Source organism: Leucoraja erinacea, chromosome 18, assembly GCF_028641065.1.
Source record: "Leucoraja erinacea ecotype New England chromosome 18, Leri_hhj_1, whole genome shotgun sequence".
Taxonomy (NCBI): Eukaryota; Metazoa; Chordata; class Chondrichthyes; order Rajiformes; family Rajidae; genus Leucoraja; species Leucoraja erinaceus.
Window position 1 is genome coordinate 10,544,253 of NC_073394.1, and position 25,638 is coordinate 10,569,890.

General features: G+C 46.2%; 1 protein-coding gene across 3 annotated transcripts in view; it reads left to right on the forward strand.

Annotated features, from left to right (window-relative positions):
- Positions 1–25,638, forward strand: part of LOC129705632 (UPF0606 protein KIAA1549L-like) — a 140,242-nt gene that overhangs the window by 79,792 nt on the left and 34,812 nt on the right. For 2 of the 3 annotated variants that reach the window (XM_055649283.1, XM_055649281.1), the window contains exons 12-14: positions 13,213–13,400; positions 14,203–14,286; positions 19,688–19,815. In XM_055649283.1, coding sequence (XP_055505258.1) covers positions 13,213–13,400; positions 14,203–14,286; positions 19,688–19,815 — 400 coding nt within the window. The remainder of the gene's footprint in view (positions 1–13,212; positions 13,401–14,202; positions 14,287–19,687; positions 19,816–25,638) is intronic. The other variant, XM_055649282.1, reaches the window with a different exon arrangement.

Sequence of the window (25,638 nt, forward strand, 5' to 3'; positions counted from 1 at the left end):
AGGCGTCGATGTGCTTTCTTAGCCAACGTGGCAGAGTAAAATTGTTGGTGATATTTACACAGAGGAACCCAAAGCTCTTGACCATCTCCACTTTTGACCTTCAACAGCATGTGCCCAGTGGCTGTGCATTGGTTGTCCTGACTCTTTCTGCAAATATTCTAGTTGTGTCTAATCCATTCTATGCAGTGAGTCATATATCTGTGTCTATCAGTGCTGGTCAACATTGATTACCAAGAGATCAAGCCTTAACAATGGGCGTAGCCATCACTTTACTCTGTATTAGTGAAATATGGCACATGGATTTGGAGGGATTTGGATCGTGTGAAGCTAAAGGAGATTAGTTTAACGGCATAGGTATTGTGGGCTGAATGGCCTGTTCCTGAATGAATGAATAAGTTTATTGGCTCAGTATTCACATACAAGGAATTTGCCTTGGTGCTCCGCTCACAAGTAACAACATGACATACAGTGACAGTTAGGAATGACACATAAAACATTAAACATTAATAATAAAATATTATTAATTAAACAGGTGAATTAAATAAAATACCAGAGCAAAAGGAGGCTACAGATTTTTGGTTGTTGAGTAGAGCTACTACTCGTGGGGGAAAAAAACAGTTTTTCTGTTTGGCTGTGGCAGCTTTGACAGTCCGCAGTCGCCTTCCAGAGGGAAGTGATTCAAAGAGTTTGTGGCCAGGGTGAGAGGGGTTAGAGATGATCTTGCCCGCTCGCTTCCTGGCCCTTGCAGTGTACAGTTCATCAATGGAGGGAAGGTTGCAGCCAACAACCTTCTCAGCTGATCGGATGATTTGCTGCGGCCTCCGGATGTCGTGCTTGGGTGCTGAGCCAAACCAGACCATGATGGGGAAGGTGAGGACAGACTCTACGATGGCCGTGTAGAATTGGACCTTATTTTTTCCCTGTGTTCTAAATAACAGATTCCAGAAGCACATTTGTCAAAATGATGTACTTTGAAATGGCAGAGATGCTACTGAATTATGCATTTTTAATATAAAAATTGGAAAGAAATCACATTCCAGGTAATTGAAAGGGAAAATATTTTTCAAGCTGTTGGCAGTGACTTGTAGGACTTCAGTGTAATGGTTTTCATATTTCATGTTAGCCTATTTTCTTCGGTAATTCATTGCACTGACACCTGCAAGGTGCTGTAAGGATAACATTACAGTGATGAAGTGAATCGGGTACAAATGGGAAACCAGGTTCTTTGGGAAGATAACTGGTTATCGTGGAATCGAAGGAAATCATTCTTCTGATGTTTCCCGAAGCAGTTTAAAAATAATGAAGTTTGCAGAATGAACCTGGTTTAATGTGGGCAACAAGCCAGCCAATTTGTACATCAATAGCTGCCACAAACTGGATTTGACCAGGTGATTATTTTAGATGGTAATGGTGGTTGTGAAATAAATCGACACGGTGGTGCAGCGGGTAGAGCTGCTGCCTTCCAGCACCAGGGACCCAGGTTCGATCCTGACTATGGTGCTGCCTGTGCGGAGTTTGTACGTTCTCCTTGTGACCGAGTGGGTTTTCTCTGGGTACTCCGATTTCCGCCCCCACTCCAAAGATGTACAGGTTTGTAGGTTAATTGGCTTCGGTAAAAATTGTAAATTGCCCCGAGTGTGTAGGATGGTGCTAGCGCGGACTCGATGGGCCGAAGGGCCTGTTTCCGCGCTGTATCTCTAAACTAAACTGAATTAAACTAAACTACACTAAATATTGAGAGGAAGAACCAAGACCTAGTAAGTAAATCTGAAGAAGGGTTTTGACCCAAAACGTCACCTATTCCTTTTCTCCAGAAGTGCTGTCTGACCCGTTGAGTTACTCCAGAATTTTTGTGCCTCTCTATAGTAAGCAATGGATCAAGTGAGCATTAGTTCTTTAATAACACATGTACCAAGGTACTTTGCATACCGTTCTGTAGGTTATTACTACACAGATTAAGTACAAAGTGTATAGATGTAGCCCACTGAGGCTTGAGATTAGTGCCATTTTCAAAGGCTAAACTGCAGCTGGCCATGAAGGTCTGTTGTCCTGACTGCAGAGCCTCCAGCCATCGCATCGATCCGATCGTTCAGCGAACCATCGTCCCTCTTCTCACCCGGCCATGGGATGAATATAGATCGCTACTTTGGTGGTCATCATAGGCATGGGCCAAAGGGCCTGGTTCTTTGCTTTATGGCTAACCGCCCTACGTAGCAGTAAAATATGCAATAGGTTCTTTGTGTGCATCTGAGAGAGCGCTTCAACTTATCACCTCACCCAGAAGATGGTGCAGCACTCCCCTCAGTATTGGCCCAAGACTAAACCCACAGCCTCTTGAGAAGTTAGAAAACTCCCCTTGGATAGCCCCAGCATTCAGTTTTGAGTTAATTGATTGAAAGATACAGCATGTAAACAGGCCCTTCGGCCCACCAAGTCCATGCCGACCATCGATCACCCGTTGACACCAGTTCTACGTTGTCCCACTTTCCCAACCACTCCCGACACATTAGGGTTGAATTGACAGCGGTCAATTAACCCACAAACCCGCACGCCTTCTGGGTGTGGGTGGAAATCGGAGCAGCCGGAGGAAAACCATGCAGTCACTATTATCTAAATGGTGGCCGATTGGGAAAGGGGGAGATGCAGCGAGACCTGGGTGTCATGGTACACCAGTCATTGAAGGTAGGCATGCAGGTGCAGCAGGCAGTAAAGAAAGCGAATGGTATGTTGGCTTTCATAGCAAGAGGATTTGAGTATAGGAGCATTAGGTTCTACTGCAGTTGTACAGGGTCTTGGTGAGACCACACCTGGAGTATTGCGTACAGTTTTGGTCTCCAAATCTGAGGAAGGACATTATTGCCATAGAGGGAGTGCAGAGAAGGTTCACCAGACTGATTCCTGGGATGTCAGGACTGTCTTATGAAGAAAGACTGGATTCTCACCCGGCCATACTCTCTAGAATTTAGGAGATTGAGAGGGGATCTTATAGAAACTTACAAGATTCTTAAGCTTTTGGACAGGCTAGATGCAGGAAGATTGTTCCCGATGTTCTTTGGAAGTCCATCTGAAGGGGCGCACAGCTTAAGGATAAGGGGGAAATCCTTTAAAACCTCGAGATGAGAAGAAGACTTTTTTTTTTCACACAGAGAGTGGTGTATCTCTGAAACTCTCTGCCACAGAGGGTAGTTGAGGCCAGTTCATTGGCTATATTTAAGAGGTAGTTAGATGTGGCCCTTGTGGCTAAGGGGATCAGGGGGTATGGAGAGAAGGCAGGTACGGGATACTGAGTTGGATGATCAGCCATGATCATATTGAATGGCGGCGGTGCAGGCTCGAAGGGCCGAATGGCCTACAGGGTGCACCTAATTTCTATGTTTCTATGTTTCTATGTCACGGGGACCTCGTGCAAACTCCACACAGACAGCACCTGAGGTCAGGTTTGAACCAATTTGAATTGTTGCATGGAGGGCCGGCATGGACTTAATGAGCAGGGTGGTGACCTTCTGGATTGCTGTGATTCTGTGACTACAAATATACCTATCTGCAGATGTAAAATGTGTGAGAAAAAATGATTTCAGGGGAAAAGTCACAGAGAAGGTGAGATACTAATGAGGGAAAGCGCAAATAAGCATTAATATGTAATTTTATAAGAGATTATCGCCCACAGCCCAGAACAGTGCCAGCAACAACAACTTCCATTTATATATCACCTTTGGCGGTGTAATCTATGACTCAGTGCTTCACACTTCTTGCTGTCAGGAGATGTCTGGCTCAAATTACCTTAGACACTTTAACACAAGAGTCATTGCGAACACTGCAGGCTAATGATGTTGGAAGTGTCATCACAGCTGAGAGAGATTGGAGGTGAATGAACAAGATCCCACACTGGTACAAATATCCAACCATTGCAGTAGCTGTGTTATGGCCAAACATTCATCCAGCAGATGTCACAGTGGCGCAGCGAAGGAGCTGCTGCCTGACGGCGCCAGAGACCCAGGTTTGATCCTGACCACAGGTGCTGTCTGTACCGAGTGGGCACGTTCTCTCCCGTGACCTACAAAGGTTTTCTCCAGGTGCTCCGATTTCCCGCCGTACTCCAAAGATGTTTACAGCTTTATGCCATTGGTAAAATTGTAAATTGTCCCTAGTGTCAAGGATAGTGCTGGTGTACTGCTGGTGATAGTGCTGGATAGTGCTGGTGTACGGGGTAATGGCTGGGTGGCACGGACTCAGTAGGCCGAAGAGCCTGTTTCTGTGCTGTGTCTCTAAAGTCTAATGATGTCATGTTGCACTAGATCAGGGGTGGGGAACCTGCGGCCTTCTAGGCCATTAAGTGCGGCCTTTTGAATGAATCCCAATTTTGCAAAACAAATTCATTTATATTTATTAATATGTCTTTTATTATTTTTATTTTTATCTTAAAATGAACGTATTTAAAATACCAAAGAGTAAAAGAAGATTCAGCAAAATAATCCTCCGCAACTGACAGCCACAATTAAAACATAAGTAAGTCATGAGGGCTATTTTAACAAAATAATGTACATTTGAAGTGTATATTATTGAAGTTTCTTGGATGCGACTGTGTTAGATTACAGCTAACTTAATGCAGCATTCGAACATGAAAAGTTTCCCCACCCCTGCACTAGATAATCATTCAGAAACATTTCACTCAATACTTTAAGTTTGCTTTTTCTGATCAGGTCCCTGCTTTGACTAACTGCGCATCACCATTCATGAAAAGCCAGATATTGTTCACACAACTCGTATTTCAGGTGTATAAAATCATAAGGGGAATTAGTCAGGGGTGAATACACAAAGTCTTTTACCTATGGTGGACTTTGAAAAATGTTGCCAGCACCAGGTAAATCAAGAACCGGTGGACCTAGGTTCAAGGGGAGAGGAGAAAGATTGAATAAGAACCGGAGGGGTTTCACTCAGAGGTGGTGGATATATGGAATGAGCTGCTAGAGAGTTTATAGTTCCCCCAGGTAGTTGAGGCAGGTAAAATAATAACAGTTAAAAGACACTTGGACGGGCACATGCATAGAGAACGTTTAGAGAGACATGAGCACTGAGACGGAGGGCAGCCATGGTGGCGCAGCTGCAGAGTTGCTGCCTTACAGTGCTTGCAGCGACCCGGGTTCGATCCCAACTACAGGTGCTGTCTGTACGAAGTTTGTACGTTCTCCCCGTGACCGCGTGGGTTTTCTCTGACATCTTCGGATTCCTCCCACGCTCCAAAGACGTACAGGTATGTAGTTTAATTGGCTTGGTGTCTGTGTAAATTGTCCCTAGTGTCTGTAGGCCTGTGTTAATGTGCGGGGATCGTTGGTCAGTATGGACTCGGTGGGCCGAAGGGCCTGTTTCCGCACTATATCTCTAAACTAAACTAAATGCGGACAAATGGGATGAGCTTAGATGAGGCATATGGTCAACATGGACGAGTTGGGCTGAAGGGCCTGTTTCTGCGGTGTGCGATTCTATGACTCTAACCCAAACTACATGTCAGCTCAGTGCCCTACTTAAAGATAGTATATTCAGACCCATTTAGTTACACATTCAGGCAGCAACCATTGTTTGCCCAGAGGCACTTAGAAACATAGAAAATAGGTGCTGGAGGAAGCAACGGCACGCCGGGCGGTGACGTCATCGTGCAACGCCACGCGCTAGGCGTATGCCGTCAAGACGCTGTGCACGCCCGTCACGACACTGCGTACGGCCTCAATGCGGCTGCGGGCTGACAGGCCGTTGCTGCGCGCAATTTTTGGACAGTGTCAGTTTTTCGGAGCCCCGCGCGATGTTGGGACCAGCTCCGCACAACTCCATACGGCTCCGGCAATCGAAGTGCGAGGCCGTACGGTTCAAGCGACCACGTTTGGTCGCTTGAACCGTATGTTCAAGCGACCAAAACAGTTAACAAACCTGTTATTCTCTCTAACACATAATGTGCCACTCTCTGGTCATAGGAGTGGATAGTACTAAGATGACTCGAATGCATTTCACACAGTGTTTGCAAAATACAAGCTGTTGTGCAGGAATACATTCCTTTCTTAAGTAGTTGTTGCAGTGAGTTGGGTCGTGAAACCAGTAAAACCAAAGGTGGCGCAGTTTGTAGAGCTGCTGCCTCACAGCGCCAGAGGCCCGGGTTTGATCTTGACCTCGGGTGCTGTTTGTGTGGAGTTTGCACGTTCTCCCTGTAACCGTTTGGGGTTTATTGGAGGGCGGTGGTTAAGGGCGGAGGAGAAAGAGGAAAAAAAGAAACAGTGCTGTCAATGAGAGATACAGAATGAGGCAGTTGCTAAAAACCTGAAATGAAACCCGTGCAGCACGGTGGCGCAACGGCAGAGTTGTTGCCTTGCAGAGCTTACAGCGCCAGAGACCCGGGTTCCATCCCGACTACAGGTGCTTGTCTGTACGGAGTTTGTGCGTTCTCCCCATGGCCCTTAAGTCTGTGGCCCCTGGTTCTGGACTCGCCCAACATTGGGAACATTTTTCCTGCATCTAGCTTGTCCAGTCCTTTTATAATTGCATATGTTTCTATGAAATCCCCCCACATTCTTCTAAACTCGAGTGAATACCAGTCTAGTCTTTTCAATCTTTCCTCATATGTGTAATTTATTACGTGTAATATTGTTCAGAAATATATAATTTAAGATTCAGTAATCATTCAGCATGTATCGATTCAGGAAGAACATCAGCTGGGTCAATAATAACTGATAGTGTCTTAAACCTACAGCTTCACATTATTCCAGTACAGGCATTCACGTTTTAGTCCTGTTCTGTTTGATTTATGCATTTTTGAAATGTGCTTGTTTAATTATTCATAAAACCTAATTCACGTGCTGTATTTTTGAAGTAACGTGCTCAAATATATGCCTGTTTAAATGGTTATATGTACATGTTTAATTTACACGTTTTTGAATTACGTGCTGCTTTACAGGAACGCTACCCTGGCATAAAATGTGAGGTACATGTATAATATTTTTTAACAAGTAGAGCATAATGATCTTGTGATTACGAGATTAGATTAGAACGTTTAATTGTCATATGTACCGACAGCGGAACAAAGGAATTCTTGCTGCAACTTAATAGGCCCATAAACTCAATCAGGAGCAGATAATATATAATACAGTAATAAGCAAAATACTAAGTTACTACAATAGTGCAGACACTGGAGTCTGTCATGCAACAAGCAACACAGACCATAGAAAATCATAGTTGCTGAGGTTAATGTTGTGTCGTGCTCAAGAGCCTGATGGTTAGACAATAGACAATAGGTGCAGGAGTAGGCCATTTGGTCCTTCGAGCCAGCACCGCCATTCAATGTGATCATGACTGATCATCCCCAATGAGTACCCCATTCCTGCCTTCTCCCCATATCCCCTGACTCCGCTATCTTTAAGACCTCTATCTAGCTCTCTCTTGAAAGTATCCAGAGAACTGGCCTCCACCGCCCTCTGAGGTAGAGAATCCCACAGACTCGCAACTCCCTGTGTGAAAAAGTGTTTCCTCGTCTCCTTTCTAAATGGATTACCCCTTATCCTTAAACTGTGGCCAACGGTTGCCGGAAAGCAGCTGTTCTTAATCCTGGTGGTCATGATTTTCAGGCTCCTGTACCAGGCTCCAGGGTGGTGTGGGCCTTTGATGATGTTACCTCTCGTGTAAGCAGTGACCAAATCATTCGCAGTCATTGTTATTCGACAGCTAAACCCACAACTTCCATCAGTAAGGGACAGGTAGACGGTAACACCATCTTCATTAGTCATAGGTGCAGAATTATTCATTTATTAGTCATTGGGCCCATCAAATCTACTCCACCATTCAATCATGGCTGATCTATCTTCCCCTCCATTCTCCTGCCTTTTCCCCCATAACCCCGCATTCCCGCACTAATCAAGAACCTGTCTCCGCTTTAAAACTACCCAATGACGGCCTCCATCGCCTACAGAAAGGTCAGTGTGGGAATGGGAGGGGAGGTTAAAGTGTTCAGCAACTGGGAGATCGTGTAGGCCCAGGCGACTGTTAAAGACTGAACACCTATCCATGTTCTCCAGGGTTGCTGCCTGTCCCATTGAATTACTCCAGCATTTTGTGTCCCACCTGTACTTTTCTGCTTTGCTGTGTCAATATCGTAGAAAAAGAATACAGGTATTTCTGGACACATGGACCTTTAGTTAATGAATATTCTACATGACCCTGTTTGGGGGATGTATGGTCGGTTAACAAACCTGTTATTCTCTCTAACACATAATGTGCCACTCTCTGGTCATAGGAGTGCATAGTACTAAGATGACTCGAATGCATTTCTGTTTGCAAAATACAAGCTGTTGTGCAGGAGTACATTCCTTTCTTAAATAGTTGTTGCAGTGAGTTGGGTCGTGAAACCAGTAAAACCAAAGGTGGCGCAGTTTGTAGAGCTGCTGCCTCACAGCGCCAGAGGCCCGGGTTTGATCTTGACCTCGGGTGCTGTTTGTGTGGAGTTTGCACGTTCTCCCTGTAACCGTTTGGGGTTTATTTTGGGTTCTCCCATGTCCCAAAGACGTGGTGGATTTGTAGGTTCACTGGCCTCTGTAAATGGCCCCCTAGCGTGTAAGGAGTGGGTACAAAAATGGGATAAGATAGAACTAGTGTGAACGGGCAGTCAGCGTGGACTCGGTGGACAGGGCCAATGGGCCTGTTTCCATGCTGTATCTCTAAACTAAACACAATGAGGTAGGTGGGGAACGAGCCAGCTGGGCCGAATGGCCTTTTTTCTGCCTCCAGTTTGTTGATGGAAAGGATAAACATGGTCTGTAGTTGGAAGATATTAGTTGCCTGAGAAATTGCTATCAGTTGAACATTAGCAGGAGGTCTCGCAGGTTGTGTTATAAGGGACTTGGAAACATAACGAGCAACTCCACTTAGGCAAAATGTATTGTAATTGTTTCTTCCGGCAGGAGACTTGGTAACCTGGGAATGCAGATTGAATAAAATTGGCCATGAACCACATTAAAGGAAGGTTTTCCCTTAAGGCAGTGTGTTATGATCCGGGGTAATATCAGCTGAAAGGTAAATAGAATCTGATTCAATGGGAACGGTGGCACAGCGGTAGAGTTGCTGCCTTACAGCGCCTGAGACCCGTTTTCGATCCTAACTACGGGTGCTGTCTGTATGGAATTTGTATGTTCTCCCCGTGACCTGTGTGGGTTCTCTCCGGGATCTCCGATTTCCTCCCACACTCCAAAGACGTACAGATTCGTAGGTTCATTGGCTTGGTATAATTGTAAATTCTCCCTAGTGTGTTTGTGTAGGCTTGTTTTAATGTGCGGGGATCGCTGGTCGGCGCGGACTCGGTGGGCCTTTTTCCGTGCTGTATCTCTAAACAGTTCGCGGGGAGAACATACAAACTCCTTATAGACAGCACCCATATTCTGGATTGAACCCGGGTCTCTGGCACTGTAAGGCAGCTCCTCTACTGCTGCGCCATCGTGCCGCACTATTTTGTGACTTAATGACTCCACGATTAATTGGTACTTGCTGTGAGTTTTTTACAAGAGCTGGCACCGGCACAGTGGGATGAATGGCCTCCTTCAGTGCTGTGGTTGTGTGGTATCTGATCAAAAGGAGATCTAATTCTCTGATATCAGTTTTTAGTTTAGTATAGAGATACAGCACGGAAAGGTGCCCTTCTGCCCAACAAGTCTGGGCAGACCAGCGATCCCTGTACACTAGCACTATCCTACACACGCTAGGGACAATTTACAATTACACCGAGCCAATTATTCGACAAACCTGTACTTGTTTGGAATGTGGGATGAAACCGGAGCAACGGGAGAAAATCCACGCAGGTCACGGGGAGAACATACAAACTCTTGCTACAGACAGCGTCCGTTGTCGGGATCGAACCCGGGTCTCTGGCGCTGTAAGGCAGCAACTCCACCGCTACCCCTGTGGCCACAAGGTTAATCGACTGTGCATTACGTTTCGTTTCAAGTCTTCACATAATTGAACCATAAGGCTCAAAGCATTGAGTCAGTGAGAAATTATATGCAGATCAAATTCCTAATCTAACATTGAGTCTCTTTTGTAACTCTTTCCAGTGAAAGCTGACCTCTTAAGTTATGTCATCGTAGACCGCTTCTGGCAGTGAAACTGAGCGAAGAAAATCAATTGACAAATTAAATGCATTCTTTAATGAGAGTGAGGGACAGAATCTTTTATTTAATAATTAATTTTCCTACTTTATCGGTTATGTGGCTACAGAGAGGGTGTTTCTAGTGCTAGTGTACACTGGTGTTGTAGGTGGTGTTGCTGCCTCAGTTCTATCTCGACCTTTGATCTGCTCAATGTGTGGAGTTTGCATGTTCTCCCTTAGTCTGTGTGGGTTTCCTCCGGGTGCTCTGGTTTCCTCCCACGTCCCAAAGACGTGCTGTTTTTTAAAGAGTCGCATTAAAGAGTCTGAAGAAGCCTCCCGACCCAAAATGTCACCTATCCTTTTTCTCCAGAGATGCTGCCTGATCCACTGAGTTACTCCAGCACCTATAGGTATAGGTATAAGCCAGCATCTGCAGTTCTTTGTTTCCACTGTGGTTTTTTTTGTTAATTGGCTCCTTGTTCTTGCCAATATTGTACGCTAACACTATTAAATCTCCAATGAACAGAGTCAAAGAGTCACCCAGCATGGAAACAGACCTTTCTGTATCAACTGTCTGGAATCTCCTCGCATTAATCCTATTTTATTCTCCCCACATTCTCATCAACTCTCCTCGTTCCACCAATGATAGAACATAGGCCATTAGAGCACAGGAACAGGCCCTTCGGCCCACAATGTCTGTGCCGAACATGATGCCAAGATAGACTAACCTCCTCTGACTGCATGTGATCCTCCATTCCCATTCACCTCAACATTGGGGGCCAATTCGCAGCATCCGATTAACCTACAAAACTGCATGCCTTTGGGATGTGGGTGGAAACCAGAGCATCCCGGTGGAAATTCATGTGGTCACAGGAAGAACTTGCAAACTCCACATAGAGAGCATTGGTGGTCAGTCAGAATCCGGGTTGCTTGGAGATGTATAGGCTGCACAGTGCACAGTCCATAGATATTGAATAATTTCCACACTGTATCTCTAAACTAAACTAAGACTCAGATTTAAACAGGCACATTTGACAGAAGCCTACTGCAGATGTGGGTTTATTAATTGCTGCTTTAGTTAACTTGTCAAGATGCATTTAATAGAAAACGCAGAATCCCTTGAAGTATTTATTTTAACGTAAACACTGTACTCCCGAGTGAATTCTTAATAACATTAGAATCACATAAGTTTGCACAAAATGCTGGAGTGACTCAGCAGTTCAAACAACATCTCTGGAGAACATGGATAGGTGACGTTTCGGGCCGAGACCCTTCTTCAGACTCTCTTGAATAGAGACCCAATCAGTTGCCCTCTATTATTACTCTTTGCCTGGCGAAACTGTCTTCACCCTCAAGTCCCTTGCTCTTTCACTATAAGTTTGCTAAATTTGTAACTCCCTCCTGTACAAGTTAGCTGAGGTCCTTGTTCCCTCTGCTGGTTCTCCAGTTTCCTCCCACACACCTAAGACGTACAGGTTTGCAGGTTAATTGGCTCCGGTAAAAATTGTGAATTATCCCAAGTGTGTAGGGTAGTATTGGTGTACAGGGATCGCTGGTGGGTGTGGACTTGGAGGGCCGAAGGGCCGGTTTCCGCGCTGTATCTCTAAACGAAACTAAACTAGATATATGTATAGGTAGGGTTTGAAGGACCAAATGCAGGCAAGAGGAGACTAGCCCAATATGCCAACATGGTCGGCATGACAAGATGGGCTGAAGGGCCTGTTTCTGTGCTAAATGTATGTTCTCTTGCTTCGATCGTTGATCAGAACAGATGGATCTAGATTTTGGAGCCAATGGAGGGAGGTGGTTAAGGGCGGAGGAGAAAGAGGAAAAAAAGAAACAGTGCTGTCATTGAGAGATACAGAATGAGGCAGTTGCTAAAAACCTGAAATGAAACCCGTGCAGCACGGTGGCGCAACGGCAGAGTTGTTGCCTTGCAGCGCTTACAGCGCCAGAGACCCGGGTTCCATCCCGACTACAGGTGCTTGTCTGTACGGAGTTTGTGCGTTCTCCCCTTGGGGTTTCTCCGAGATCTTCGGTTTCCTCCCACACTCCAAAGACGTGCAGGTTTGTAGGTTAATTGGCTTGGTATAAATGTAAATTGTCCCGAGTGTGTGTAGGATAGTGTTTGTGTGCGGGGATCGCTGGTCGGGGCGGACTCGGTGGGCCGAAGGGCCTTTTTCCATGCTGTGTCTCTAAACTAAGCTAAACTAACACTAAACTATAAAGGAACAGTGGAAAAGGTCAGCGGGTCGGGCAGCATTGTGGAGTGGTCTACCTGTATGGCCACATACTTCACACGAGGGCTCCAAATTTTGGTCTCCAAATTTGAGGAAGAACATTCTTGCTATTGAGGGAGTGCAGCGTAGGTTCACAAGATTAATTCCCGGGATGGCGGGACTGTCATATGTTGATAGAATGGAGCGACTGGGCTTGTAGGCACTGGAATTTCGAAGGATAAGAGGGGATCTTATAGAAACATATACGATTATGATGGGATTGGACATGCTAGAGGCAGGAAACATGTTCCCCATATTGGGGGAGTCCAGAACCAGGAGCCACAGTTGAAGAATAAGGGGTAGGCCATTTAGAACGGAGATGAGGAAAAGCTTTTTCACCCAGAGAGTTGTGAATCTGTGGAATTCTCTGCCTCAGAAGGCAGTGGAGGCCAATTCTCTGGATGCTTTCACGAGAGAGTTAGATAGAGCTCTTAAAGATAGTGGAGTCAAGGGATATGGTGAGAAGGCAGGAACGGGGTACTGATGATGGATGATCAGCCATGATCACAGTGAATGGCGGTGCAGGCTTGAAGGTCCGAATGGCCTACTCCTGCAGCTATTGTCTATTGCCTATTGACACAACTGACACAGACTTATACAAGGTGACCTTGGAATTATACACTGCAGTGCCCATCATTCCCTTGGTCCTGTAATCAATACTGCAACTTCACAGTCGGTTCAGAGCAATTGCGAACCTTTTGATTAGCAGATAAAGACGCCGCAGTCACTCCGTGAAGAAAATATTCACAGCGTTGAGGAATTGTGTTTAATACTAACTGCATGACTTTGCTTTGCTTGAAATGGATTTTTGCCGTCCAGCCAGTCCAAGGGTTTGACTACGCCAAGCAGCACATCGGCCAATATGGTGGAGACGATGAAGTGGCCATCACCCAGGAGACGGTGATCCTACCGATCGCTGGCCGGGATGCCACCATTCCCCAAGAAAGGGAAACCGTCCCGGAGGCAGACAACAACAAAGCTGCAAAAAACATTGATAATCGAAGAAGGTAAGCATATAGATCCGTGCCTGGCGTTCTGGCACAGCTTATACACAGTTAAGGTAGACCTAGGAGTGTAGATGCATTCTCAGCATTATCATGGAATTGTAACGTATGGAAACAGGACATTCAGCCCATCGAGTCAATGCCATCCACCATTTGTTATGTTCTCCAAATTCCTGTCAACTCCCCCCCCCCCCAGAATCTACAACTCACCCGTAAACATGGGGCAATTACAGAGGACAATTAACCTGGGGCAGCACAGTGGCACAGCGCCAGGGACCCAGGTTCGATCCTGACCACGGGCGCCATCGTTCGGAGATTGTACGTTCTCCCTGTGGCTGCGTGGGTTTTCTCCGGGTGCTCTAGTTTCCACCCACATAGGTTAATTGGCCTCTATATTGTCCCTAACGTGTAAGATAGAACTGTTATAAGGTGATCGATAGTTGGTGCGGACTCAGTGGGCGGATGAGCCTGTTTCCATGCTGCAGCTCGGAACTAAACTAACCCAGACTAAACTAACCCAGACTAAACTAACCCAGACTAACTAACCCAGACTAGACTAACCCAGACTAGAACTAACCCAGACTAAACTAACCCAGACTAAACTAACCCAGACTAAACTAACCCAGACTAAACTAACCCAGACTAAACTAACCCAGACTAAACTACCCAGACTAAACTAACCCAGACTAAACTAACCCAGACTAAACTAACCTAAACTAACCCAAACTAAACTAACCCAGACTAAACTAACCCAGACTAAACTAACCCAGACTAAACTAACCTAAACCATCCTGCATGTCTTTAGGATGAGGGAAGAAACCAGAACACCTAGAGGAAATCCACGCCGTCACAGAGAGAACGTGCAAACTCCACGTGGATGGCACCAGAGGTCAGGATTGTGGTCAGATAAGAAATTACTTTGTTAGAAACTTTGCAATCTGTTTGGAACCCACACACAATAAATCATTGTGGAGTCAGACTTCACGATGGACTTCAGCATTCGATTGTGTACAGTGAAGTAGCTCAGACAAACCATCACACAAACCATCCTCCCTTCCATTGACTCCATCTACACTTCACACTTCCGCGGCAAAGCCAGCAGCGTAATCAGGGATGAGTCTCGTCCCGGTCTCTCCTTCTTTTCCCCAGTCCCCTCGGGCAGAGGTACAGCAGTTTGAAAACGCACACCTCCAGATTCAGGGCCAGCTTCCTCCCAGCTGTAATCAGGCAACTGAACCATCCTATCAACAACTGGAGAGTGGTCCTGAGTTGCCATTTACCTCACTGGAGGCCCTCGGACTATCTTTAATCAGACTTTACTGGACATTATCCCGCACTAAAACTTATTCCCTTGTATCTGCACATGGCGGACAGCTTGATTGTAAACATGTATTGCCTTTCCACTAACTGGATAGCACGCAACAAAATTTTCACTGTACACATGGCAATAAAGTAAACTAAACTAAATTAAAATGTTGGTTAAAGCATAGTCCAGTGCTTGCTGTGTTGGCAGGTGGTGTGTTCTGGACACAGTTAGGGATGATCCAACAACATTCTGGGCTGTGAGTCGTCACAGTGCTGAGGGGGGGTGTTGCACGATTAGAGGTGCCGATGAGATGTGGATCTCAGCTCTTTGTGTAAAAGGTCTCAATATTCGAAGGCAGCTTACAACCCAGCTGTATCAATATTGATTTCTCTAAAACTTGAAGTAGCCCTTGTAGGACTGATCCGGGAAGCACCAGGGCCATGAAGTCTGAAGAAGGGTCTCGACCCGAAACGTCGCCAATTCCATCTCTCCATAGATGCTGCCTCACCCGCTGAGTTACTCCAGCATTTTGTGTCTACCTTGAAGGTTAATCTGGTTAGGGTGACTGCAGGATTCTGGCCTGCAGATGAGAGAGCTATGGATGTTAAAAACGTTCCTTGAGTACTTTCTACTAAACTGTGGGCACTTGGAGATCCAGATAAGGAGACAACGTTTCAAAATGATCAGGGATTACACTCACCATCTAAAAATGCATTAGTGGACATTGTGTGGCCAGATCTAAGTGGGGTGCGAAGATAGACAGAAAAAAACAGTGGTAACTCAGCGGGTCAGGCAGCATCTCTGGAGAAAAGGAATAGGTGATGTTTCGGGTCGAGGCCCTTCTTCTGACTGAGAGCCCGGGGTGAGGATATAGCTTTCCATTTTCTTTCCTTTGTGGGTGTCAGTTTTCCCATCCCAAGTGTCCCACAAGCCTAGTTGTGGGGGTTTGTGAAGGAATCTTATCAATAATGTCGGCGTGACTTAGAACAGCGTCCATGATTTTTTTGTTGGCGCTTATGACCTTGGAAGCCACGAGTGGTGGCCAGACTGCCTCTGGCCGCAGCCCAACACTGGACTCCCCATAGAGTCGATGGACGAGACCGAGACTGTGGCCAGTTCCCAGTCCCTTATGGAATACAAGCTCTGCAGTTTCTCCCGCTCCAGAGAGATTGGGATGTATGTTATTTTGCAGTTGTACAAGACGTTGGTGAGGCCGCACTTGGATTGTGTTCCGTTTTAGTTATCCTGCTGTATTTAAAATGCCATTGTGCTGGAAAGAATGCAGAGAATATTTGCGAAGATGGATCTCAGCTATTTGGAGAATAATGTGCTGGAATCAAGCAGCATCTCTGGAGTCAAATACATGGGTCAAGCAACATCTCTGGAGAAAATGGAGAGGTCCATCGCGTCTACTGCACCATTCAATCTTGGCTGATCTATCTTTCCCTCCCAACCCCATTCTCCCCGTAATCCCTGACACCTGTACTAATCATAAATCTATCAAACTCTGTCTTAAAAATATCCATGAACTTGGCCTCCACAGCCTTCCATGGCAATGAATTCCACCGATTCATCACCCACTGACTTAAGAAATTCCCACTCATCTCCTTTCTGAAGGCACGTCCTTTTATCTGAGGCTATGACCTCTGGTCCTAGACTCTCCCACTAGTGGAAACATCCTCTCCACATCCTCTCTAGGCCGTTCACTATTCGGCAGGGTTTTGGTTAGGTCCCCCCCCCCCCCCCCCCCCCCCCCGTCTTTCTAAACTCCAGAGAGTGCAGGCCCAGTGCCTTCAAAAGCTCATCACATATTAACCCGATCATTCCTGGGATGATTCTCGTAAACCTCCTCTGGACCCTCTCCAAAGTCAGCACCAGGCTGACGGCTGATGTGGGCGGGTGAGACTTGATAGAAGGTTTTTATAAATGGAATATGCGATCACTTTGCTTGCCACACTAGTATTCCTGTCATGGAGACATCAGCACAGGTTGCTTGGTAAATGGAACTGAGACAAGGTTAGTTACCATGGTGATTTGCAGTTTTAATTCCATATCTGGAAGGGCAAGGGAAAATCTTGAGCTATTCTTAATAGACATTTAGAAGCCCCTTTCCGACCTATTTCTTTCATATCGTCTGCTAGTAAAACCCAGGCAAATAGTGTCACATACATCAAAAGATAGTACATCTGATCAGTCTGAAAAAGGGAAGTTAGTTATAAAGTGCTGAAATAACAGAAAATCAGGCAGCATCTGTGGAGGGAAGATAGACATAAAAAGCTGGAGTAACTCAGCGGGACAGGCAGCATCTCTGGAGAGAAGGAATGGGTGACGTTTCAGATCGAGACCTTTCTTCAGCATCTGTGGAGGGGATGGATTGGAGTTATTTTGGGTTGGGACCCTTCTTTAGACCCCTGAAAAGGAACGCTTGTGACAGTGCAGCAAGATTTAATTACAGGAGACCTGCTGAGTTCCTCCAGCACTTTTTCTTTTTGCTCAAGATTCCAGCATCTTGTGTCTCCAGCATTTTGTGATAGACAGCTTGATAGACTAAACCTTAATTTTCTTGTCAAAAGTAAGCTGAACCTTTCTTTATTATGTTGTTTTTCATAGCAGTGAATCATTGCACAGCTCTGCCTCCTGCGCTTACCCCATATTTCATGTTCATGGAACAGTGGCAGTTTTGCAGATTTTTATGTACACCATTTGCACACGTTCTGGTTCCCATTCCCCAGGTAGAAGTTGCAACAGAAGCTGCAGAAAGTAAGGACCCCTGTTAAGATACCAGATTTCTGCTGTTGTTCAACTGGAGCTGCACAGTGGCGCAGCGGTAGAATTTGCCCCAGTCCCACTTAGGAAACCTGAACGGAAACCCCTTGAGACTTTGCGCCCCACCCAAGGTTTCCGTGTGGTTCCCGGAGGTTGCAGGTGGTTGCCAGAGGTTGCAGGTAGTGGAAGCAGGTAAGGAGAATGGCAAAAACCTCCGGGAACCGCACGGGAACCGCACGGTGGGGCGCAAAGTCTCCAGTCTTCAGGTTTCCTAAGTGGAACAGGGGCATATTACAGCGCCAGAGACCCGGGCTCGATCTTGACTATGGGTGCTGTCTGTACGGAGTTTGCACGTTCCCCCTGTGACCACGTGGGTTTTCTCCAGTTCCTCGCACATTCCGAAGACGTGCAGGTTTGTAGGTTGTTAATTGGCTTCTGTAAATTGTCCCTAGTGTGTGGGATAGCACTGGTGTATGGGTCAGTGGGCCGAAGGGCCTGTTGCCACGCTGTATCTCTACAAAATTATTTAGTCAAACAAGATACACTCTAGATCATAAGGGTTGCAAGATCCACTCTCTGAGATCATGGGAGTAGTCTGCGAGAAGGAGATTGCAGAAAGGTCAGAGGGGAAGTAAAGAAGGAAGAAAAATGGGGGTGAGAACATTGAGCAAAACACAAAGTGCTGGAGGAACTCAGCGGGCCATGCAGCATCAGAAGTGGGTAATTGGCAGGCGACATTTTGGATCACGGCCCTTCTTTAGACAAATGGAGGAGAAAGCTGGAGAAGAGAGGTAGGGGTGGGACAAAGTGATAGGTGGGTACAGGAGAGGTGCCGATAGTGGAGTGATGAATGCTGTGAATGTGTCCGGGCCAGAATTGGAGGTGCATTAGGAAGACTGGAGGACATTGACTCCATCTTCACTTCCCGCTGCCTTGGCAAGGCCAGCAGCATAATCAAGGATGAGTCGCTCCCTGGTCTCTCCCCTCTCCCATCGGGCTAAAAGTATAGAAGTGTGAAAACGCACACCTCCAGATTCAGGGATAGTTTCTTCCCAGCTGCTATCAGGCATCTGAACCATCCTATCACCAACTAAAGAGCAGTTTTGAACCACTATCTACCTCATTGGAGACCCTCGGACCCTCTTTGATCAGACTTGACCAGCTTTACCTTGCACTAAATGTTAGTCCCTTTATCATGTACCAGTACACAGTGGACGGCTCGATTGTAATCAGGTGCAGCCTTTCCGTTGACTGGTTAGCCCGCAACAAAAGCATTTTCACTGTACACGTGACAATAAACTAAACTCAAACTCGAAAGGTTCCCTTGAAACTCAAGCCAGAGTGATATTGCATGTTCATTAGGTGAACTGGATGTTAATACATAGAATTAAGCATGAAATATTAAAAAGGTGAGTGCAGTGTGAATCCAGTAGGCTGACGGTATAACTTGGACCACTGTGGAAGGGAAAAGATGATTAGTTTCGTTTAGAGATACAGTGCAGAAACAGGCCCTTCGGCCCACTGAGCCCGTACCGACCAGCGATCACCGCACATTAACACTACCGTACACACACTAGGGACAATTTGACATTTGTACCAAGCCGATTAACCTGAAAACCTGTACGTCTTTGGAGTGTGGGAGGAAACCGAAAATCTCGCTGAAAACCCACGCGGTCACGTGGCAGAACGTACAAACTCCGTACAGAGAGCACCCGCAGTCCGGATCGTATCCAGGTCTCTTGACGTGAAAATATTAAGATGAAGTTGCGTTTGAAATGAAAAAGAAAAAAATGCTTCGTAATTTGGCGGGGGGGAAATCTCATAATCTGACAACAACGATTTATATTTCAGCCGCACATTTGAGGTGGGAAAATGGAGCAATTTGTTTAACAGAGGTGTCACAAAAGAAACCGCGATAACAGACTGCACAAGGATGTATTGGTGTGGGCGGGTAAAATCAGTGAAAGAACTCATTTTAAAGAAGGAGAGCTGAAGAGACAAGTGCATGAAGTGAATGCTTCTCCCATTATCATCCTATTAATAAATTAAACTCTGCGCACTCCGGCATGATTGTATTAAAATAATTACATTAGACTTCAGGACGCGGATGAAATTTAAAAAAAAAAACATGAGGGGAAGGAGTGAAGGTGTTGGTGTGTGTGTGTGTGGGGGGAGAGGAGGATTTGTGACACTCTCTTGTTGCCGTGGTGATTCGCAGCAGGTTGCACAGCGAGCAGGACTCCATCCTCAGCGAGCAGTCAGCAAATCTCGACTCGACCAGCGACTCTCCGGAGAGAGCCACGGGGCAGCAGAGGACTGCGCAGGAGGGGTTGAAGAAGCAAAATGGTGAGTCGAGTTTGGACGTGCTCTTCCTCCCTTTCTCTCCTCTACCGCCGAGGAGGGAAATTTGCAAAAAAAAAATCACAAACACGCAGGAATCCATGGGGAAGTGATTTAAGCCCCGTTGCCAACCTCCATTTACTGAGCGTGCCAGAGTCCTATACACTGTTCAGAAAAGTCCCCACTGAAACATAACGTTTTAACACTGCAACACAGTGCAGAAAACTGGCCCTTTATCCCATCATGCCCTTCTTGCCCAAGATAGACACAAAAATCTGGAGGAAAGGAGTAGGTGGCGTTTCAGGTCGAGACCCTTCTTCAGACCTTATTGCCCAGCTATATGAATCCCATTTGCCAGATGTAGGACTATATCTTTATCATTTTTGTATCTGCCGATATGTTTCTGAAATGTTTACAGAGATATTGTTTTCAAGAGGAGTAGGTGACCCAGTTAACATAAATGATGCTTCAGTGGAAATGGTTGTGGGCTCCAAGTCTCCAGGTACAAATATTACCAACAATCTGTCCTTGACCAACTCATTGAAGTTACAATCAAGAAAGTGCACGAGCATCTCTACATCCTCAGAAGCCCAATCACGTTTGGCATGACCCCAAGGACTCTTACCAACTTCTACACATACATTGTAGAATGCATCACATTGCAATGTAACACAGCTTGGTTTGGTTAAGTGTAAGGAGGAACTGCTGGAGCAACTCAGCGGGACGGGCAGCATCTCTGGAGAGAAGGAATGGGTGACGTTTCGGGGCTTCTCTCCAGAGATGCTGCCTGTCCAGCTGAGTTGCTCCAGCGTTTTGCGTCTATCTTTGGTTTGGTGATGGCTCTGCTCAAGACCGCAACAAAAATCACAGAGAGGGTGTGCGTGTACATCAGTTCATCACGAAAACCAGCCTCTTCCCCATTTACCCCATTCTATATTTAATGTTGCCTGGGGAAAGCAGCCGACATGATCAAAGACCACTTGCACCCTGGTCATTCCTTCTTGTCTATCTTGTCGGGCCTAAAATACAAAAGCTTGAAAGCACGTAGCACCAGGTTCAGGAACAGCTACTTCCCCAATATTATCAGACTACTGAATGGTCCTCCCATAAACGGGGGTGTGCTCCTGATCTTCCAACCTACCTCATTGCAGACTTTGCACTTTCTTTTATTTGCACTTTCTCTGTAGCCGTGACACTGTCTTCTGCACTCTGGTATGTTATTCACTTTGCTTTACCTGTTGTACGTTTCCATGGCCTAATTGTACTCATGTGCAATAGGGTTTGAGTGCATAGCACGCAAAATAAAGCTTCTCACTATAGGTTGTTACATGTGGCAACCATAAACCAATGCCGATGATTATAGACACAAGACACCCCAGGTGTTGAAATCTTGAGTAAAACACGAACTGCTGAAGGAACTCAGTGGGTTAGAAAGAATCTGTGGATGGAGATGGACCGATGACGTTTTGGGTCAAGATCCGCCCTCTGACTGCTGTCATTATTCAGACTGACAGCCTGAGAATGGCCCCGACTCAAAACGTTGTCTATCCATTTCCCTCCACAGATGCTGCCTGGCCTGTTGGGATCTTCCTGCAGTCTCATGCCATTCCTAAGACACATCTCCCCTTGACCTCCTAGGCTGTGCACATGTCTATGACGCATTGCTGGGGACTAATCCTCTGTGCAGATAGGAGGCTCAATCTGCTCTCTCCACAAGTGTAAACCATACCACAGCCGCCCTTTCTAAGAAGCACGCTATTTCTAAGAAGACTTAGACAATAGACAATAGGTGCAGCAGTAGGCCATTCAGCCTTTCAAGCCAGCACCACCATTCAATGTGATAATGTCTGATCATCCCCAATCAGTAACCCGTTCCTGCCTTCTGCCCATATCCCCTGACTCTGCTATCTTTAATAGCCCTATCCAGCTCTCCCTTGAAAGTATCCAGAGAACCGGCCTCCACCACCCTCTGAGGCAGAGAATTCCTCTGTGTGTGAAAAGGTGTTTTCTCATCTCCGATCTAAATGGCTTACCCCTTATTCTTAAATGGTGGCCCCTGAAGTCGATCATGAGTCTGAAGCAGGCATGGCGGCACAGTTGTGCAGCGGTAGAGTTGCTGCCTTACAGCACCGGAGACCTGGGTTCGATCCTGACTACAGATGCTGTCTGTATGGAGTTTGTACGTTCTCTCTGTGACCTGCGTGGGTTTTCCCAGGGAGATTCAGTTATCTCACACACTCCAAAGACGAACCGGTTTGTCGGTTAATTGGCTACAGTAAAATTGTAAATTGACCCTGGTGGGTGTAGGATAGTGTTAGCGTGCGTTGATCGCTGCTCAGCACGGACTCAGTGGGCTGAATGGCCTGTTTCCGTTCTGTCTCTCAAAATCTAAAAAACTGAAACTAAAGAGGGTCCTGACCCAGTTTCACATGTTGCTCTCACAAGATGGAGATGCACCATTCAGCCCATCGAGTCTATGCCAGCTCTCCCTTCAGTCCCATTCCACCATTTTGTCCTTCCGTAACCTGATCCCTCTAACATTCCCATCAATTCCCGCCTGGCTCCACCATTAACCTGCACGCCACAGGCAATTGACTGCAGCTGATATACCTGCTGACCCACAGCGCCTTTGGGTAGTGGGAGGGAATCACAGCAGCAAGGGTAACCCACGCAGCCACAGGGAGAAGGTACAAACTCCATCTCAGACAGCGTCCCAGGTCAGGATCGAACCCTTGTCGCAGGAACCATCAACTGCTGCACCACTGCGCCTCCCTTAAACCCAGGGAACCTCATCTTCCATTTTACACTGAGCAAAACACAAGGTGCTGGAAGAACTCAGCGGGTCAGGCAGCATCTGTGGAAGGAAATGGATAGACGATGCTTCTAGTGCAAAACACAAAGTGCTGGAAGAACTCAGCTGGTCAGGCAGCATCTGTGGAGGGAAATGGACAAGTGACATTTTGAGTTGAGATGAAGAGTCTGGAAGAAGGGTTCAGACTCTTATCATTTGCCTCCACAAATGCTGCCTTTGTGGAGGCAAATGTAAGATGACGCCTAAAATGTGGTAGCCCAGTGTGATCTATTATCTTAAACTCTCATACATAGTATGATTATGCCTGATGGATAGCAGGATAGTCACTGAACTGTATGCAAAAAAAGTTCATTTCCCTCCACAGATGCTGCCTGACCTGCTGAGTTCCTCCAGCGCTGTGTGTTTTGATCAACACTCCGGCATCTGCAGTCTCTTGCGTTTCCAGTTTACATTTTTCACCCATCGTCACTAAATTAAACAGGTTACCGTCTCGTCATCAAATTACTGTGCGTAGAAGCTTGCTGGGCACAGATTACTCACCGTTGTACGGTAACACTGACTAGTGGGATGCAGCCTCTGTGGCTGTGAGGTGCTTTAAGGAAGCAACACATCCTAAAGGTTAAGGCAAATACAAATGTAGCAGCTTACAGCCCAGCGGTATGAATATTGATTTCTCTAACGTCAAGTAACCCTTGCAGCTCCTCTCTCTCACTTCGTCCCTCCCCCACCCAAGTCGTTATACTGGCTTCAACATTGCCTTGTTGTGTTTCATTGCCTGTAACTCATTTTCACCTAGAACCACAGCGAACAATAGCCTGGTTAGTTTATCATCGTTACTTTTTTTGCATATCTTTCATTCATTTGTTCTATATCTCTCCACATCACCATCTATATCTCTCGTTTCCCCTGCCCCTGACTCTCATTCTGAGGACCCGAAACGTCACCTATTCCTTTTCTCCAGGGACGCTGTCTGACCCTCTGAGTTACTCCAGCTTCTTGTGTATATAAATGTCGAGAGTCGAGTGCTTCATTACTGTCACCGCACTCCCAAGGTCTCTACGCCCTTGAAGCACATTCTCTCCCACACAAATATTCAGAGATATGTTGTAAATACGTCCTGCTTCTCTTCGGATGGTACTGTATGTGGCAATTTTGTGACACTTCCCCACCAAAAGGTGCAGACACATAATGAAACATTCGTTCAATAAGGAAAAACAACAGCAACACATTACCAAAAAAAATTCTGGGAACTACACTATCTCTCTTCTGGATTGGGATACGTGTTATTCTGGAGGTGCTGAATGTTTGCTTTAGCCGATTCAGTTCTGCAGATGCTGTTGCTGTACTGAATGATTTAGTGCATTGGAGCATTTTATCGCAGCCTGTTTCAAGAGAAACTCACAGGCCTCCTGTAATTAAATCTTACTGCACTGTCACAAGCGTTCTTCTAATACGTTTACCCTGCTCCGCTGATGATCAGATGGGAGACATAACATGGGTTAGGGTCCCGGAGGAGAACAACTACTCATCTGAAGGCATTTGCTGTAGGAAATAGGAGAGATTTAAATATCAATAAACATCTCGAAATCAAGCAAGTAGCAGTCCTGTTTACCATGAAACCTCCAAGATGTTGCAAAAACACAGCTGCCTTCCGATTGTTTTTCAGTTCTTTCACCCAGGGTAGGGGAATCAAAAACCAGAGGACCTAGGTTTAAGGTGAAGGGGGAATGATTTAATGTGAACCTGAGGGACACCTTTGTCAAACAAATGATGGTGGGTATATGGAACGAGCCGCCAGAGTTTACTTAGACTTTTTAGTTTAGTTTAGAGATATAGCACGGAATCAGTCCCCGCTCTGACCAGCAATCCCCACAAACTAACACGATCCTACACACACTTGTTTATTTTAGTTAGTTTAGTTTATTGTCACGTGTGCCGAGGTACAGTGAGAAGCTTTTGCTTTTGCTGCGTGCAAACCAGTCAGCAGAAAGACAACACATAATTACAACCGATCCATTTACAGTGAGATCCATGATACGAGAAATGTGTAGATAGAGGTTCAGCCAGATTGGGAAGGATTACGAGATGGTTTGAGTAGGATGGAACTGCAGATGCTGGTTGATACCGAAGATAGACACAAAATGTTGGGAGTATTTTGGCCTTTGCGATCTCTCGGTTGCCGAACATTTTAACTCCCCTTCCCATGCCCACACTGATCTTTCTGTCCATTGCCAGAATGAGGCCACACGCAAATTGGAGGAACAGCTCCTCATATTTCGCTTGGGCAGCTGACAGCCCAGCGGCAAGAACGTTGATGTTGCTAATTTCAAGTAACTTCAGCATTTCTTCCCCTGTCCCCTCTCTCCCCCCTCCCCCACCCTAGTCGTCCTGTTCACATCCTTGTATCCCTGTCATTAGCGCATCTTCCCCAGCCAACAATAGGCCATTATGTTCTATGTCCCGCATATCTTGAGCTCATCTGGTGCCAGCCCTGTCCTGTTGTGGCCTTCTCTATCTTTCACTCTGAAGAAGGGTTCTGACCCTGAATGTCACCTGTTCCTTTTGTTAAGACATAGTTTGTTACAGTTACGCAAAACACCATTTATGAGACAATTTACTACCAAGGCAGGAGAGCCACCTGATTGATAGGGTTCAAACATGAGTCATAGAGAAATATAGTGTGGAAACGGGCCCTTCAAGCCAACTTGCCCACCCCGACCAACATGTCCCATCTACATGGGTACACAAAATTGCTGGAGAAACTCAGCGGGTGCAGCAGCATCTATGGAGCGAAGGAAATAGGCGACGTTTCGGGCCGAAACCCCTCCCTTTAATCCCCCCTCCCCCCCCCCCCCCAGCGATCAGATACAGCGCGGAAGCACGCCCTTTGGCCCAAGGAGTCACTGCTGACCAGCGATCACCCCGTGCACTAACGTACACACACCAAGGACAATTTTACAACTTTTACCAAAGCCAATTAACCTACAAACTTGCACGTCTTTGGAGTGTGGGGGGAG